The sequence below is a fragment of the Osmerus eperlanus genome, chromosome 18, assembly GCF_963692335.1.
Source record: "Osmerus eperlanus chromosome 18, fOsmEpe2.1, whole genome shotgun sequence".
Taxonomy (NCBI): domain Eukaryota; kingdom Metazoa; phylum Chordata; class Actinopteri; order Osmeriformes; family Osmeridae; genus Osmerus; species Osmerus eperlanus.
This window is the reverse complement of record NC_085035.1, coordinates 5,117,104-5,136,231: the sequence shown is the minus strand read 5'-3', so window position 1 is coordinate 5,136,231 and position 19,128 is coordinate 5,117,104. Positions and strand designations below refer to the sequence as shown.

At 44.8% G+C, this 19,128-nt stretch overlaps 1 protein-coding gene across 2 annotated transcripts in view; it reads right to left on the bottom strand.

The window, feature by feature from the left end:
* The window catches only part of cntnap3 (contactin associated protein family member 3), a 55,290-nt gene extending 36,724 nt beyond the window's left edge, over positions 1-18,566 (bottom strand). For both annotated transcript variants that reach the window (XM_062484373.1, XM_062484374.1), the window contains exons 1-3: positions 18,360-18,566; positions 7,080-7,190; positions 705-898 (exon numbers count right to left, since the gene is read on the bottom strand). In XM_062484373.1, coding sequence (XP_062340357.1) covers positions 705-898; positions 7,080-7,190; positions 18,360-18,444 — 390 coding nt within the window. In that variant the 5' untranslated portion in view covers positions 18,445-18,566. The remainder of the gene's footprint in view (positions 1-704; positions 899-7,079; positions 7,191-18,359) is intronic.
* Between the last annotated feature and the right edge of the window lie 562 nt (positions 18,567-19,128).

Below are 19,128 nucleotides of genomic sequence, written 5' to 3'. Positions count from 1 at the left end.
GCCGAACAAATTGCACTGTTTCCTGCTGAGGAAGCTGAGAAGGAGCAGTGTCTAATTTGCTTTGGGAAGCACCCTTTGAAATATGCCCAGAGTCAAGGTGCAAATCCTCTGACATGGGCCCATGACTAGGCTTGGCTCATAGGGAGAGGGAAGTGACACTCATCCCTAAACTCAAACCCTTTGTAAGCTCTGGAAGAACAAAAAAAAAGAAAACACAGAGACTGATCTGTTGAATGAGTCCTGTCGACTGTTCACTTCAACAGACACATAAAGCTGAAATGAGTAATACGTGGAGCTTAGGACAGCTTTGAGGACAGCTTTGAAAGGTGCTTTGGATTCATCAAAGAGACAATTGTCGAATCCCAAAACAATGTTAGCAAACCAACGGCGATGAGTATGCTTGTGGGAAGAATAAACGGAACTGACAACCTATTATAGTCTCGTCTTTGCGACTGCCTCCTTATTGGGTTGGCCCGATGCAAATTTTTCCAAAGACTAAACTTAGCGTCGGAAGAAATATCAAGAGATACGCTTGTGTGACTCCTCCACCCTGGAGTTGTACACCTGTTCTGTGCCTAGCAGAGCTAAACTGAGATCGCTGGCCTACCGTCATCCATTATTCAGAGCCAATGAAAGGGTGCTCATGGCCCTGTTTATGACTGCAAACTGCCCAGTGCTCCCTGTCTAGGCCCGCGCTCTCTCACCCCTATGCTGTCCTCCTGGCGGTACTGCTTCCAGTTGCGTCCCGTGTCGCTGAACATGAGCAAAGAGGCCGAAACCCAGTCGGAACTTCCGTAGCGCCCCTGCATCGCCACGGCTGCGATCTCGGTTCTCTGGCCCAGGTCCACCTCCAGCCACTGGTACTTATTAGATTCCAGTGGAGACCAACCCCCGGCACCTTTGGGGGGGCAGACAGAGAGAGGGGGGGGGGAGGGGGGGGAAGGAGAAAAGAGAGAGGAGGAGAGGGAGGACGGAGAGACGGAAGGAGGCGGGAGAGGAAGTGGAGACGGCATGAGCACGGGGGAGGAGAGAGGGAGGGAGAGAGAGAGAGAGGGAGAGAGAGAGAGAGAGACAGAGAGAGAGAGAGGGAGAGGGAGGGAGGGAGGGAGGGAGGGAGGGAGGGAGAGGGAGGGAGGGAGGGAGGGAGGGAGGGAGGGAGAGAGAGAGAGAGACAGAGAGAGAGAGAGAGAGAGAGAGAGAGAGAGAGAGAGAGAGAGAGAGAGAGAGAGAGAGAGAGAGAGAGAGAGAGAGAGAGAGAGAGGGAGGGAGGGAGGGAGGGAGGGAGGGAGGGAGGGAAGAAGAAAGGTAGAGAGACAGAGAGGAGGGAGGGGGAGGGAGAAAGGGGGAGGGAGGGCAGGAGAGAGGGAGAGAAAGAGAGGTAGTGGTGGGGTTATGATGATTTATTACATAGTCATCTCTGAGAAATGAGGAGGAACAAACTTCAGAGTTTAAAGTGTGTGTGTTTTACAACTGACCATGCCTGGGTCTGATTAGAAAGAGAAAAACAACACCACTTCTGCAGCACATGTAATGTTTCGTGTAAAAAAAAAACGTAGGCCAGCGTGCATCTGTAACGTGCATCAGGGATGATATACAACCGAACAAAAAAAAACTACAACTCATGTTTCTTTCACACCAAACATACCAACACGGTTGAATCTTCTATGGATCCCATTAGGCATTCAAGGTTGTGTTAGGTTGTCTATCTCCATCAGCCTATGGGAAATACCTGAATATTGAACGGAGCTGCATAATAGTTCATATCCCACCAAACGGACACACTGGTTTCCTTCAGCTGTGTGGAACTCTCCTCCCTGTAACTCCCATGACAACCAGAGTCTCTCAATGGGCCTCACACCAGCTCAGACCATGAATACAGGAGGAGAGTCAAAACCCTCTGCAAGGCCTGACCATCCATTTCTAATGAGACAGAACAGAGAACAGTCAGTTGTGTCTCCCTCTTTGTGTCTTGAAGGAAAGAGGCTGCAGAGTTGCAACAGTGTGTGTGTGTGTGTGTGTGTGTGTGTGTGTGTGTGTGTGGGGGGGGGTGGATGGGGGGTTTGGGGGGATGGGGGTAGGCTGGATAGAGATATCAGAGATGATGGAACGGGGGTCCGTGCGTGAGAGAGATGAAGACACGCGGGCGAGTGCAGGACAGGATGAGAGGTGTGCAAGGGATAGGGAAGTAAAAGTGCTGAGTCGGGCCAAAACGTCGCCTTGGAGCCCAAAACACCAGATGGACAGAGCCGAGCCGAATCTAGAGGAAGTGCCTTGCCCGCAACCCAGCGCCCAGCGGAGCGGGTACACACGCAGGCACAAGACCAGACAGCTAGTAGGCTCGCCGCCCTTGCACACGCTCAAACGCTCTCTCTTCGACATCCCGGGATAGAATGGACTCTCAGGACAACAAATAGCTTTTCAAATACTAGTGTCCCAACCCGTGCAACTGACCTCTTGCTATTTTCATAACAAGATGATGTCCAAACCCTCTAGCTCCTACCCTAAACATCAAAATAGGTCATCGGCCAAAAGAAATGGGTTGACTTCCTGATCTAGATTGCGGCGAAGCATTGCCAAAGAGTCGCCTTCGTTACGGATTCATTTCACACTCTCGGTTGATGTCTCATAACAGACGGTTATGAGCAAGAGGCCCATGTTGGCATTTAGGACAGCAGCGAAAGGCCAAGTTTAATAAATACTCCGGCGGAGGACATTGCTATGGACTCGGAAGTAGGGAGAGCAAACACGTTGACCTTTGCTCATTACGGGTATTGGAACACAAAGCAGAGAGCAGGAGCTAGGAATGCACAATAGAACATAAGGCAGCAATGTAACGCAGAGGAGAGGGTGCCCAGTGCCTTTGCTACAAATCCATTAATGGCCTGTTTTCCTGCAGGCCATTAACACCCTGAACCTGAATATCTCTTGATTTGGGGAAAACTGGCTGCAGAGGAAAGGAGTGGGGGGGGGGGGGGGGAAAGTGAACTCTCAAGGTGTCCTGTCCTCCTCCTGCTCTGCTTCTGTCACTTCTAATCAAGAAAATCTCTGTTTTTCTCTGTTTTGTGGACGATAAGGGGCAGGCCTGGATGCCTCCGTGGTGCAAAGCAATTAGGGTTAATGAGGGTCAGGGGCGTTGATATTAAACCACCGCTGAGCCGCTCATCCATAGGACTACATTATAATCCCATGTCTAACCCTCAGGCAAAGGGGGGCAATCACTACTGACATCTTCTCACCCCTGTCTGAAATAACCACACACTCAGCCAAACTGTGAAACACATCCCCCCCTCACAGTAGGTAACGCCCTACAGATATGCAACAAAAAAAATACAGCGTCAAACAGTGTGTGCCATATGTAGTGGATATGGGAGTCTGAATTGCACCATGTAGCATAATGTGACATTACATTTTATTCATGTAGCAGATAAATATTGCAGAAAGTAAGGAACAGCCTGTACAGTATGTGCTAGCAACAGTGCAAAGTAACCACATCTCAGCTACCAGGCGTGGTAGCAGATATAATGGGATAATATCTCAACCACAGTGCGACGCTAACATCTCAGTTAGCTTGCTCTCCCTCTGTTGAGTGCCTGCATGACTCCTTGATGCTATTTGAAAAAGAAAATAGAACGTCATCAGCAATGAAAATAAAAAAATGACGGAAACCAGCTGCTAAAATCCATCTTCAAAGAATGTCACGTTGTAAAATGACATCCAGGTCCAGCCAGGAACATAAACCCAGTCAGGCATCACTTCACTTACAGTTATAAGACCTGTACAGCCCAACACACGACACACACACACACACACACACATGCAGGTTAAACTACTGGAGCTCTCTTTTAGAGGGGATGCGGAAATGGTGCCTGACACGACTTTGGCGAGTCAAACAGCTTTCCCTGTGAGGGGGGGCAGATGTGTGTCTAATGAACTGACAATTTGCCCATCAATAATTGATGTTTTTTCCACCTGCCAGTAACAGAGGGGTGGAGAGCCAGTTAGGGCACGAGCATGGGCAGGATCCCTTGTGCGACATCCAACCATCGCCATTTGATAACATGGCAGCTCATCTGAAGGAAACACTGGGCTGTCGGGTGGTGCCTAACGACAATATAATTAGGCCGAAGCAACGCTGACCAAACTGCTAAACTGTCATCTGGCAAAGCTTCCAGTATACGTCAGTGTTTACCTGGCCTGTCCACAGACCAGGAATGGCACAAGAGCAGAAGGTATGGTGGAGGCGCGACCCAACGGATAGATCAATAGGTGATTAGCTGGAAGATTTTACAAAGTACATTTTCAACGAATGCTCCCTACTTAAAGTGCCATTTGACTTTCAAATCCAATTTGATCTTTTAGAAGAAACTGATTAGCAGGCCGAAATTGCATTCCAAAACCCATTTCTAAATAATTATAATCCATTTAATGTACAACTGTCAGTATCAACAGTTGAAAAAAGAAACCATTTAAATGTTAAATACTGCTATTAACATTTGGCAAGGAGACGAACTGATGTTGTCGGAATTGCTTCTTCACTATCACAATGAGACGAGAGACAGAGTAACGAATTAGAATTGAACACATTTTCCATATTTGAGAAAAAGAGGGCAGAGACAGGATAATGATGTGCCAGTATTGGTGTGAAAGAAAGGGAGAGAGAACGAGAGAGAGAGAGAGAGAGAGAGAGAGAGAGAGAGAGAGAGAGAGAGAGAGAGAGAGAGAGGAATTTCAAGAATTTCAAGAGAGCAGAGGAGCGAGAAGGATGCTCCCAATGAGAGATGAGAGGCTTTGAAAAGAGCAGTTCACATGTGATCAATTCCCTATCATGTCCTTTTCATCCACATCTGCTGCATGGAGCCCAGTCACACATGGCCGCCCAAAGACATCTTTACATCAACACACGTGGCTGTTTCTTCCAGACACACAATGAGCACATCAAACATCTCTAAGGGCCATTCATGGCCACGCACTTTTGATTGTGCGAGTCCACCTTACGATTCTGATGTTACCGACAAAGTTGAACTGTACAGTACCCGCAAAAACACAACCATAGAAGCCAGTGAAGTACAACCATTATCCATTACCATGAAAAGCCAAAATCTGACGTATTGTATCTAAGTGCAATGGAAAGAAAAACATGTCTGCAAAGAATCTCTGGTGTGAGCTATTCAGCTGAAAATGGTATCACTGTCATTTATGGTTGTATCTTCATCTTGCGAGTAAATAAAATCAGGGCATCACACAGGATGCTGAGAGTTAACATGGCAGGGCAGGCAAAGATGTAAATCAGATGGAATCATCATTGATTTCTTCTAAGAACTGCTGGGCTCGTGTCGACTTCTATGTGGAGAAGTCATTTGAGAGACACTGTCTTCTAACCTTTAACTGCTTTTGAAGAATACATTAAGCATTACAGTTTCCCTAATCTGAGCTTCTCTGTGAGATACTGTGCACCCTTCCCAACACAAAGGCTAAGGTATCACTTTGAGTCAAGAGTCTAATGATTCAGGGGTTTAGAAGCATGTATTAGTGCCTTGGAAAGACGTTGCCTATCCCAAACCTCAGAGAATGCAATCATAGCTGGGTGATCATTGGCCTAAACGAAATGACCTTTTCTCAGATGTCATTTGGCAGGTAAGGATGTGTATGGTGGTTTGGGATGAGTTGTAGAAAGGAGATCAACATTTTTCCCTGCTGGACACAGTACAGTACCATCCACAAAAGGTAAATTGGTTTCTTCGAAATCACAAACAGGGAACTACAGTAGCCTCTGAAACATAGGACGCTGTGCCAAATCAGGTTGGCAAACACAGAGAACAGCCGGTATACTGTAACCTTAATGTTTCATCAAACAGGCAGAAAAACAGCAGTCTGTCAGCTCAGCTGTGTTTAGTCTCTGTGTGAAAAAAAATCCTTCCCAAATATCCTCTTATGTGCCTAAAAGAAAACAGTTTTCCAACAGATTCTCAGCTTTCATGCTAGGATAAACCGCAAAACCCTCCCATTTCCATCCAAATCTAAACAAAGCACCACCATAATACCTTTTTTTCTCTGACAGCAAAGGCTTGCATCAGCATCCAACCAAACTACCTCTTAAATTTTTACTGGAGTGGGCGATTCACAATTCAGATTTATTCTGATGGTGTGGCAGGGCAACCTTGCACAGGGCCTGTGATGTAGTATTCCAATATACCTGCAGTACAGGACCAGGTGAAGGTCTGGAGGGATGCAGCGAGTGCAGCTCCTCTTTGCTTTCTCTCTTTCTCTATCACTCCCTCCCTAGAGAATCTCTCTCTCTTTATCTCTCCTCCCTCTCTATCTCTCCCTCCCTCTCTATCTCTCCCTCCCTCCTTCCCTCTCTGTCTCTTTCTCTGTCTCTCTCTCCCCCCCCCTCTCTCTCTCTTCCTCCCTTGCTCTCTCTTTATCTCTCACTGTTTCCTTCTCTCTCTCTCTCTCTCTCTCTCTCTCTCTCTCTCTCTCTCTCTCTCTCTCTCTCTCTCTCTCTCTCTCTCTCTCTCTCTCTCTCTCTCTCCCCCTCCCCCTCTCTCTCTTTGTCTCTCTCTCTCTCTCTTTGTCTCTCTCTCTCTCTCTCTCTCTCTCTCTCTCTCTCTCTCTCTCTCTCTCTCTCTCTCTCTCTCTCTCCCTCTCCCTCTCCCTCTCCCTCTTGCTCGTCCAGCCTGTTCTCTCCCTGCCCTGCTGCTGTTACTGCTGCGGCTGCTCAGCCTTGCCTTTGATGCTCTCTAACCACTGTGCTATGGGGAGCCTCTCAATGCTGCACCAGCGAGCATCAGAACAGCCACTGTCCATGGTGCTGGGCTAATGGATTCCAACACAACAGAACCCGGGAATACCTGGAATCAGCCAGGCTGTCATCTCCTGCCATGGAAATAGTTATCGATGCTGAACAGAATGCAGACCCCTAAACAACAGCGCTGTAACATAGCACTGTGATTGTGAGATTTCCGAAGCCTGCGGCCTGTTTACACATCCAGCCGTGTGTGTGGGAACAGTGAGCAACGTGTTGTGTATCTCGTCCGAACTTGTAGTGTTCTGCCAGCTAAAGAATGTTCAGTACTCACCATCTCTTCTGTTGACCTTGGCAAAGCCAGGCCCGTGGCTGTTTGACAACTGGGAGGAGCTTCTGAAGGATGACTGGGGCAGGTTTGACACCAGAGGGCCATCACAGATCTCTGTCAAACCAATCACAGAACACACATATTACATTAGGGGTCTTCTAGAACAATGTTAGAGAGGTTTACATTTGAAAGTACGTGGCTCAACATCCAATGCCCTTTGCCAGGATTGGAATTCTGAATTGCTGCATTCCCTTTTCATTCACAGAACAGCATCAAATTCATCATCAGTTGTCACATCCCCCTGTAGTACTGTATCCTTCAGTTCACCTGTACACCTCATGTTAAAGCATACAAGGTACTAGCCATAAAAACATGACATGCAATTCTGATAAAATTCCAAGATTACCATTCTAGAAGTAGACATTCTAGAAGAGGAGTCAGCAGGTAGAGACAACAGCCCCTCTACTACTGAGGTAGATAGCTTTACTATCCAGACAAGAGCAGTGGAAGGTAATAATTTACAATCTCAACTGTGGCCCATACTAACATGTCCTTTTGCTCTAATTATGTCCGATTCAATGAGCACATCAAGTCCTGTCTGTCAGACCGAACACTCTGGTTAATAAAAACAAGCTGGCAGTAGGAACTGAGTCTCTGAAGAGACGTTTTCATGCTCCATACACTTTTATGTTTATGACTGGAGGTTTAGTAAACACGCATATTGTACCGACACAGAAACACAGAAACACACACTCCATCCATGTAATTATGTTTTTATTGCTGTTTTTTAAAGAATGAAGAGAAACCTAAAGCGAACATTACAGAGTTTATGTAATGAAATGGTCTGAAAGTGCACCCATATTCAAATGGTTATTGATGTGCAACCACAAATGAACATTACTGCCTCAAACTAAGTCCCTTACGGTTATTTCATATCAGAGACAACATGTAATATTGCAATGGATTTCGTAATGTATTCAGCGCCTGCCCAAATCTATGGCATTGTTTTACCAGGAAAGGTTTCAATGCTGTCATCTCAATGATAATATGCTCATTTTAATGAAGGGTATTACATTTTTTCTTGATAATGTATTCATGTGAATGGGTCTCTTAATTCAACAGAAGGATTATTTCAGTTCTTGTAAGATCCAATTAAGTTTCAGCATGCGCAACATTCAACATTTAACATTCTATGATTTGTGGATGCCCCGTTAACCTAAAATGCCAAAGTCGCACTAGGTGTGTACATTTGTTTTGTGTCTACTGTCAGGGCCCTCCTAGAGAAGTTACCTACGTAACATTGGAGAGCCTAAATCATCCAACAATGCTGTCATTGCATCATTTTATTAGGAGTCTTGGATGGGCTTGCTTTTGTGCTGAGGTCAGTTGTAAGGGCGTGTTACACTCCAAAAGGAGAGCCCAGACAAGACACAAAGAGATAACTTTCAAGGATGGAGGTGTGCAAAGATAAGTTACAGCTAGGAAGGCAGCAAGGAAGAAAGAAAGAAAAACAGAAACAAAGAAGAAACAAAGGCTAATCAAACTCACAGAACAAAACAGTTGCATTCCCATCTGTCTCAGGCTCCACAGCATGTTTCGGGGACCACAGGCGCTTGAACAGCAACTCTTCCTCCTAAACTAATCACCACTATCCCTAGAGCTGCATACTCTATTAAACCGGGCCATGCTGGGTATGTGAACCATTTAAGGTCCAAACAATCAACCCATTTGCCCGTTACCAAATCAGTTGAATGTACAGCTATCAAGTTTGCTAAAAGGAAGTTCTATCAAGAAAATCCAAAATGTAATCTGAAATACAGTGGTAAGCCTGTTTCAGATCCAGAAACAACTTTATTTAGTACAGTAGGTTTTAACTTACAATGATCACTTCTTAGATCCAACTAATTACATTCTACATTACATTTCCCATTATCCCGTTTTATTCATTTAGCAGATGCCTTTATCCATAAAACACATGCACTCCTGATTTCCCCTCATGTGACTGTGTGTGCCTCCTGTCACTGGTCTTAACATTAATCCCATACCGTATTATACAAAAGGTCAGTATTAGCCATTTAGTGATCTTCTGTAGTTCACATTTCACATTTTAGTCATTTAGCAGACGCTCTTATCCAGAGCGACTTACAGTAAGTACAGGGACATTCCCCTGAGGCAAGTAGGGTGAAGTGCCTTGCCCAAGGACACAACGTCATTTGGCACGGCCGGTAATCGAACTGGCAACCTTCAGATTACTAGACCGATTCCCTAACCGCTCAGCCACCTGACTCCCGTTACATTCACATAGACTACAGACATCTTACACAACAGACAAACTCAAACCAAAACCAGCCAATTAAACAAAAGTACTCGACCCACACCTGGTAGCATAACTCCCACCAATATATCTAGGCCACTTGAGTCCACGTGAATCAACTTTATGATGATCAAGATCGCTGTTTGACAAACCTCTGATCATTTACATTACATTTAATCTTTTAGCAGACGCTCTAATCCAGAGCGATTTACAGTACAGGGACATTCCCCCCGAGGCAAGTAGGGTGAAGTTCTTGCCCAAGAATACAACGTCATTCGCACGGCTGGGTATCGAACCGGCAACCTTCTGATGAATAGCCCGATTCCCTAACCGCTCAGCCACCTGACCCCCTGATCCTTATTCAAGATAACTTATACTCATACTCAGCTGTCGATATTAGTTGGGATAATGAGGTAAAAGTCTTCAATTATACTTGAGAAGTGAAATTAGAAGGTGTGCTCCTAAAACAAGCACCTCAACAGAAAATTACGACGAGAGGGGTAATTCGTTAACATATATTTATTTTTTAAGGTCTGGAAAGTCTGGAAACAGAAAACTATTTTCTTGGTGTCGTCTAGTATTTAAGAGCTGACCCTGACACTGGGATCAGCCAGGCACAAACAGCATCGAGGGAACCAGAAGTAAAGGCAGAGCACCAGTCTAGTTCACATCCTCTCACTGAACTGTGATGACCTCTACCTCGGCTTGGTGCTAAAACCAGCTTTGTAAAACGCATGTAAACGGCTACTCCCCCACAAGGCTAGCAAATCAACTGACGGCGTTCCGTTTTCCCATTGAGTTTTATTTGCTGATTTTCTCGTGGCAATGATCCATCAGACGGTCGCTCATTGACTACTTGATATCATTTGTTAAATAATGATGGCACCTGCACTCTGATGGCACATTCACACAAGTGTCAGGAGCCTCTGAACCCATCGAAGGTGTTTAATCGCTATTGATAAGAGGGTGGTTCTTGGCAGGAGCTCGCGAAGAAGGGAGACAGTCACTCTGGGCTCAGCCTCATCCATCTCCGGGTTCCCATCCTGCTGAAATAACAAACTGCCCATAGTTTAGATGATGGAGGTATGGTGGGAATACTAATAAACCTGATCCAACGCTTCGCAGAAGAAGGTGTGGGGAGGTGGAAAAGCTCAGGGTGTTGATCTTCAGCGAGGTTTCAGTGCCACTCTTTGAGGTATTTCAGGATTCGGCATATGTGCAAGCGGGAAAATAATGAGAGGGGCCACGGATGCCTGTTCTAGGGGTCTTGGAAACAATCATCTTTGAGCTCGCTAAAATGTGGTTGTGTTCTATTTGACATTCTGGACAACTTTCAGTCCTGCCATCTTGACCCATGGGGATCCCTCCCAAGATGGATTGAAGTAGTTGCAACCCACCCAAATGTGCTAACTGAATGTAGTAACAGCGGAGGGGTTCTTCATTCCCTGTTTTAATTAGCTTCTTCCTCTGGCAGAGAATTAATTGGCCAGATTGAGAGTGCCATTGGGCTTTTGGCCAACCTGTTGTGGCTAACATTTAGACCAACTGCCACAGGAAGAGAAACAACTTCTGTGGAGTGGAACACACTGAACCTCACAGGGACAAATGTCCCCAATACAAAACTTGACTGCTTATTTTACCCTGTTAGCATGAAAAAATATGAGCCCATAAATTGCTTTCGAATAACGCTACTAAATACAGAATTGACCCGCCAATTTATGTGTATGCTAAAAAATATCACAGACATCTAGAATTTTGGGGGAAACTTAATGCAAGCACCCCAGCATCCTTTGCCTGCCATATACTGTACACTGCACAATAGCAATGCCTGAGTTTGAAATGACATACAACTACAGGGCCAAACTGCCCTGTTCCCTGATTAACTGTTATAACCCCCCCCCCCCCCCCAAAAAAAAATATTCTTCTAGCCTCTTCAGAGCAAGTCCTATAGCGTATTTTCTCTATATAATCACTGAGTTTTTGCGGCCTCATGATGGTTTCAGCTGTGTAAGAGGCTTCATCAAGCCCCTCTCCAGACTTTATACCCGAGTCCCGCTGTGTTCCTCTGCTCTACGGTCGCTTGTTTAGGACAGGATGCCAACTCTGAAGAGCCTGATCAACAAGCTGGCGGTAGCCAAACTGGGACTTGAAGTACTTGGGCCTGAAGGGACGCACTGGAGGCAGTAAAAGTGAACTCTGTGTATGGTTCGTTGACAGAAGCATTACTCAAACAATGCCATTGTACATTAGCTCTAATCCAACTTGTCCTGTCTCTGGCTGTCCTCAGGCGACGACTCTCCCAGCAGGCCTCGGCTGAGGTATGGGAGGAGTCCGATAGGGAGCTTAGCACCAACAAACACAGGAGTGTCTGATCCTTCTCATTGTTACCTTCATCTCCAGTAAACACACCTGTCATGCTGGTGACACCCCGACTCAAGCGCTTCAAAACAGATCCACATAAACAATGCAAGACCATTTCTTATGATGCCTGGGCAAGGCATTCCTGTATAAATTAAACTCTGCATGGCCGCTATCGCTGTCTTTGAAAGGATATCAACATGTTCTGCGCTCGTCTTTTTCGCTGCTAAGACAACAGCGTAACAATGGGGGGTGACCACACAGAGATAGTTGAAAGTGATTAAAATAATACTTTTCTGCTATTCGGAAGTTCAGTTTTGAAAGTGTAGCTGCATAATGGCCTTAGCTCTATCCTGAATCTTCACATTTTATTACAGCGACAGCTACAAGAACTCAGAGTCGCACAAAGGGAATTTGTTTTAGTTCAGACACATTTGTAACTGGAGTTTGAACATAACCCAGGCTTTTTACTGCCAAGCTTGGCCATCAATCTTATTCAGACAACACCGCTTAGACAAATTGCTCCCTGGACTGTTAACTATCTGTCTGGAATATCTGGAATTGGCTAATCTAATATTTCATGAAAAGAATACTTATACAACACAATTCAGAAAGAAAAACAAAGCAAATCATGAACCTACTGCAATTCTGGGGCAAAGCCTCAGGTGCAGTTTAATTGGTATTTTTTCAAGTTGAAGTCAGACGCAACACATACCATCCACTTCACCTACATATACGAGTCAGGCTCCACATTAAATTGACACTGTTTATCACGCAAATATTATCACCATTAGGTTACTAACCATTTACCACCTCATATTCCTTGAATAAACATAATTAAAGGGACCTATTAAACCTATTAAACACATTTCCCACATGTGAACTTTACTGAATTACACACGGGCCCAGGTCTTTTTGCCGTACATAATTCAACTGCAACCAACATTCAAACATAACCACAAGCCACAAACATATATTCTTGCATCATGAGAGACTAGAAGGGCCTCTGCAGTGGTCTCAGTCTCAAACACACAGACCTGACCTGAAAAACGGCACCATTTTCATTTGCTTATCCACAACTGCACTGCCACTTGAATTTTGCATAAGCTTCGAAGAAGAAGCTCTGGTGTGAGTATACTGCACTCCATGGTGGCTTGTACTCCCTGATTTAAAGCCATTCGGTCCACAATATATCCCCGAGGACATACTTAACCATAAGCGCTCCTCTTTTAAAAGTTCTCCAAAGATAATCACATTTTCTCCATGTTTTTTCCTCTGTGTCATTGAAACCCAAATCCCCCGACAGAGTTTCAGCCCCAGCGGAACCCCTCAGAGGGGAGCTGTCGTGAGGCCTCACAGACAAAAATGGCCACTGTACTGCCATGACACCAAACAGTCAAACAGTGCCATGACACCAAACAGAACATCCTCAACATCCTCAACGTCCGTTGAGGATGTTCTTTTTGTGTGTGTGTGTGTGGGGGGGGCATAACATGCGCCCACACACACAAACACACACTCCGAGAAGTGTCTTCATTTGCTCAAGCAACAGTTTCTCATGTTAAAGTGTTTTATCTACACGTCGGTAATGCAGTGTGAAGAAATCCATTAGATTTTTCGGTGCGAAAGTCGCTGGAATGAGCGCAGGTTTTCAGTTACTGCTAGAACGGATCACTGGCACCCCACTCCCTCATAGTAACACTGAGCATACGCATGTTGTACTAATTATCTTGAAAGAAATTTGAAGTTGAAATATGACCGAGTCAGTGGAGTGGCAGCGAAGCACGCTTTATTACACCATATTCCTGATATCGCTGAGGAGGATCCACTTGGGTATGAGCAGTAAAATTGAATGAATAATTAGGTAAGCTCCAGGTGATTATCATTATTTACTTGCCGCTCCCGAACAACCCGCTAAATACATGCCCCGGTCCCTTAGCTGTGCTATCACTAGGCTTTTAGGGAACACGAGGTTAGGCAACATAGCCCTGGGTGGACTTGTATTACTAACTAAACTGAAGCGCTTAGCGGAGTCATAATGTAGATATTATACACTCCAATGCACATATGCGACATACATACAATATCATATTTAGGTCACCTACAGTACATCAGTATTTCAACCAATAATGAATCAAAAAAGCAATGATCTCCGATGTAAACACAGGTACAGAATGATTTCTCATCTCTTGACATCATGAGCAAAGAAGCTTTACAGAGTTTCTGTGGAACCCTACACGATCTCAAAATCGTTGTCTTTGATCACTTTGTAGCTTTCAACCTTTGACAGTCACCGTCAGAAGGTCGGAATGGCTCATGTTTACAGATGAGGTCTCCTGACTGATGCAACTCATAAAAGATGGATCTAAACACAGCAGAGTAACAGAGGCGTGGGGCTCAGCGGCCACACAAGACTCATCTGAAACCGGACGTGCGTCCGCTTTCCAAAGCAACTGCAAAAAATCCAAAACTTTAGCTTCGCGGGCTACTTTGTCTACTCACGTCTATGGGGAAAGCTGAGTTTGAACTCCAACTACACCACTCGCACAAACGCAGAAAGTGCAGGTAACCTTCTAAGGTAGCGGTTGAGCAGAGTTGGAGAACTCGCTTCTTGTCTTGATCCGATCTGAGTTTACTGCTGGGGTCACCTCCTCTTCTTTAACTCCAAGGGAAAACCACTGGAGAATGAAATGGGAGATTGAGCCCACAATGTCACTGATGGGCTAGGGAGTAGAGGGGGACCACTGGGGGAAACCAGTGTGTTTGCGCCCTTTCACTGTTCGCCAGGAACCTTCCAGTTTCTCTGCACAGCTTACAGGATCCTGCAGTAACTCAGCTAACTTTACGCATTTGGTGGAATTCTGCTCTGCAGTAAAACTGTGTGAATTAAGTTCTCACTCACTTAAAATGAAGGCCTCTCAATAGTGATTTATTAATCTACTAGTAGTTGAGTACAGAACTCAAGCTTGGATGTATGACTGACGCTGACAAAGTATGAATGACCAATAACTCACCTGCGATGATGAAAGGCTCATGTGATGAATGATTTTGTTTTTGGGTGCCAATCTTTTTGGTGAACTGGCCTTGAGCAAATATAGAATGGAACGGGATAGAATCATAAATAGATGGGTCGCAGTTCTTTTTCAATTTGACGCTTAAATACTGCTGCCTGCGTTAATAAATCTAGATTCATGACTGTCAGTCCTATGTTCTCACGGTAAAAAAAAGTAGCGGTGCTCCCTTTGTATAACCTTGACAATCACAAGTTCCCATTCACGGCTCGACTTCTATACACATTTTCATAAATGACAGTAAAGAAGAAATATGAGGGTGATTTATCCTCACCACTATCCCCTTCCCTCTTCCAAGCTCTCGAAGACGCCACCCTCTCATGAATCATAATGGACAGTGGGCTTCGCAAGGAAACGCGCCACACATTCAAACCAAATTGATTTTATTCAGTAGTTTATGGTCTTCACAATACAAACAACTGGCTCATTGAAAAGTTATCAATTCTGATGAGACAGCTGCATATGAAGCCACACGGTCTGGCGAAATATACAGTACATCATTGCCGCTCCAGGCATATTCTTCCCTGGATTAATCCCACTATCTGGCTCATATGGGAGGACAGGGGACCATATCCCGAAGCCCGAGTCTCAATCAAAGCTCAACGAAAAGTTGCCCTGAAGCTTCTACCAGCAGCCAACTCTACCACCATGTAAACACCTTTGGGGAGCAGTCGGTGGACTCAGCCAAAAGGGGGCACCTCTCCTGATGTCCCCCCCCCCCCCAAGCTGCCTGCTAGCTCCAGGCCTGTCATTGATTTTACTGCCTGTGTGGGTTGAGAGAGAAAGCTGACATCATAGTTATGACTGGAAAGTACCCCACAAACTGGTGGGGAGAGTGACTCACTTTTAGCTGTGGGCACCCTGCATAGGAGTGTGGTGCAATGCCATTATCCGTCATTAGGCCATGATTAGAGCGCACGCTCTGGTGCCTCTAGATCTGGATCATCCCTGAAAAGAGATAAAAGGCTAAGGGAGGCCTGTTTCTATACGGCCTCGGAAGAGCCCGGGTTCCTTGAGTTTGCACTGAGCCACCTGCTAACGATATGATGAGATAAGTGGAAACCACTGACATGTCCTACACATGGTCAGTTACCGTATCCACATAACACCCTCATGTGCATGATTTATTCTCTTCTTCGCCTGGTTCAGATATCCGAGCCCTGTGGATGACAACGTAAGCTAAATCACATTTATATGCTGTCTCCCGAAGCTGTTAAAGGTTGAACGCGAACTAAACCTATTGGGTCTGTTTGAATTCAGATGATCTCACCAGCACTGTCAGAAGGCCTGCTTTAAATAGAAACTATTTTTGTACCAGGTCCATGGAGAGCATGTAACCTCCAAATAATAATATCTCCATTATTTAGATCCACAGAGGTACACTATAGGATGACTCATGGTTACAAGTCAAAGTGTAATGCTCAGATTAGGCATCATCTAATTAAGTGTTGCATGTGAAATGTAATTCAGATATTGCGAGGAATGTGTATATTTAATTCAACATTCAGACCAAAATAAAATACAAACTTGTCGGAAAATGGGTCACTTGGAGGGAAATGCTGCATCTCCAGCTGAGAACTGACGTTCTACTCTGTTCTACTCCTCGGCAGAACTTCTGAAGATGCTCTGGTCTTGAGGGTTCTATCAAACGCAGCAGTCCTTTGATTAACCCTCCCTCTCCGAGACCCACCCCAGATAAGAACCTAGAGGCCATCCAGCACATCAGGGCCAGCCACCTCCTCATCCCACATGTGGAAGTCTATAAGCACCCTAATCAAGAGCACTTTAAGATAAAGGTCTAGCTATTCCAAATAGCGACTCTTCACTTTATTCACCAAGCTGTGGAGAGAACCGTTTTGTGATGGATGGTTACAACTTCAAAGACAACATCAAACAACAAGAGGTGAGGATTTATCTTTGACAGGGTTCACGAGGACAGAGATATGTTTTCGCCTTGGCATGTGCCACCTCATCATCAGTTTACTACAGTAACATTGATGTCGACTGCAGGATAGTAATATTTGCATCACATCAAGAAACCAACATTTTTACGCCGAAGGGGAAACACAAAATGTACAAGACTCTGAAGACAAGTGAACCTGAACAACACCTGTCAGTTCTGCATCCTTGGGTTTGTGATAATTTATTAAAGTTAGGGTACATAATGTCCCGCAGCTATGAAACTGCTGAGCTAAGTCGCTGGGCGACGATCAGAGCTACCACTTTCAAGAGCAAGTTATCATGCTAGTATGATTCACCCTGTATGCTAAGTGTGAATTCTGCTCGGATGAGAGAAACTGGCAGTGTCACGGCCAATGCAGGCAACTGTTTGACTCAGGGATGCACTTGGTGTAGTGTGACTGTGCAGAGCCAAGGTCCAGAGAAGTTAAGAGCCATCTGCCTCAATTACAATCCAGATTCATCTCATCATACATTATACATCTCACGGATCTCTTTCTCTCTTTCTCACACTTTCTGTCTCTGTCTATCTCCAATCTCTCCTTCTCGCTGACCCTGCTTGAGGAGAATCAGAAACTCATACAGAAACCTGTCACATGGCACTCCAGCACAGGTTATTGTTGCCATTAGGCAGGTCGTTCAAGATGACAGTATGCTTCAACATGTCTAGATTATTGTGATCATTAAAGGTCTCACTGGGTCACTTATGATCTTCTGAAAATAGTTTAATGCTGCAACTGCTGGCGTGCATTAGGCTTTATAACCTCGTTAAACCACCGTTATTCAACTAACCTGAGTTATAGCTTTAAGCATACTGTGCATATTAGTTGTAAATGCGGGAATTTCATTTTGATCTTTGGATTTGTGGCCTGCATTGTTTGTACAAACCTCGATTTGACGAGATGTGTCTTGTTCAGATGGTCAAGCGACTTTTTTTTGTTGCATTTAGGCAGCTCCTATCAGTGTTCTCTATCCGTGAATTCGATGCTGTGGTAATCGCGTTTAACTTTCATAGAGGCAGGCAGTGCTATTAAATTGTGGATACATTCACAAGCAGGATAGCCTGACATTGCATATACTCCAGTTACAGATAGGTTGTGATGGCCGATTGTTAAAATACCTACAAGCTAAAGCTGCAGCATCATGCACAGCGGGTCCCCTCCACATGGCCAAAGAGAATGGGTGGGTGAGTAGCCCGATAAAGAATTTCCGAACGTGTGAAGGCTAAGGTAAAACTATGCCATTATCATAAATCCAGTAGCTTGATAAGTTGGTTATGCGAGCTTATAAGCATTCTACAAGCATCAAGTTAAATATCTGCGTAATCTTTTATTTGTATAAAGTAGCCAACTTTATTATATCCAAAAGGAACATGTTCAAAAATATCACCAAACCAGATTATGCCAGTATCCATAATATCGTCGTACACTAAAGTTCACATAGCAATAAACCAAATATATATATATATATATGAATTAAAAAAACTTAACAGCAGAACGCATTCCGCGCTGGTCAAGCAACAGCGGGTCCACAATGGGAATACATGACATTTTAGGAAAGAACACCTTGCTCAATGCTCACCTCTTCCAATTGCTCCATATGAGTAGGAAAGCAGCACTGCAACCTGTATAAACATCCCACCGTGTCTTTTGATCCCTAAATCCATGTTGAATAGACGAGATGCTAACGGAGGAGACTGTCCTCCTCTAGCTCAGCAAAGAATCTCGCGCGCCTCAGTGCTCCGCTGAGCGTTCGCTCTGTGCAGTGTGCACTTATAGTGCCATCCGGCATCTGCCGACTCTTGGAACAGTTGCCTACATTCAGCGTGCAGTGGCATAGGCACACCCACAGTTAATCCCCCGTTTTGTCGAGTTTAAAGTGGCAACTCACTATTACCAAAACAGAACATTTTGGAATGTCCGAATTAAATCATAAAACATCTTATTAAGTGGTTTGATAAGGTGACCCACCAGTGTATGTATATGGTTATGCTGACGATATGGGCTCATGAATGCCCCCAATCTACTCCTACCTTCCCAACCATTAATAATTCCCTCTATTCATAGTCAACATGGTTGTATGGAGATTTCATATGTACGTATGACAATAGACTATGACATTGTTCTCAAGCTGAGGAAGACTGCTGAGAATAGCATCCAGTCATGCAGTTAAAGATACTGGCTGAGCAAGTCACCCACATTGAAACAAGGTCACATCCAATGAGCACAACAGACAACATAGTATTGTCGCTGACCATCAAGGCCATCAAGGCCACGAGTAGGTCAACCATGTTGCTTATACTATCGAAATAATCACTCCATATTCCGCACCATTTTCTGCCATTATAACG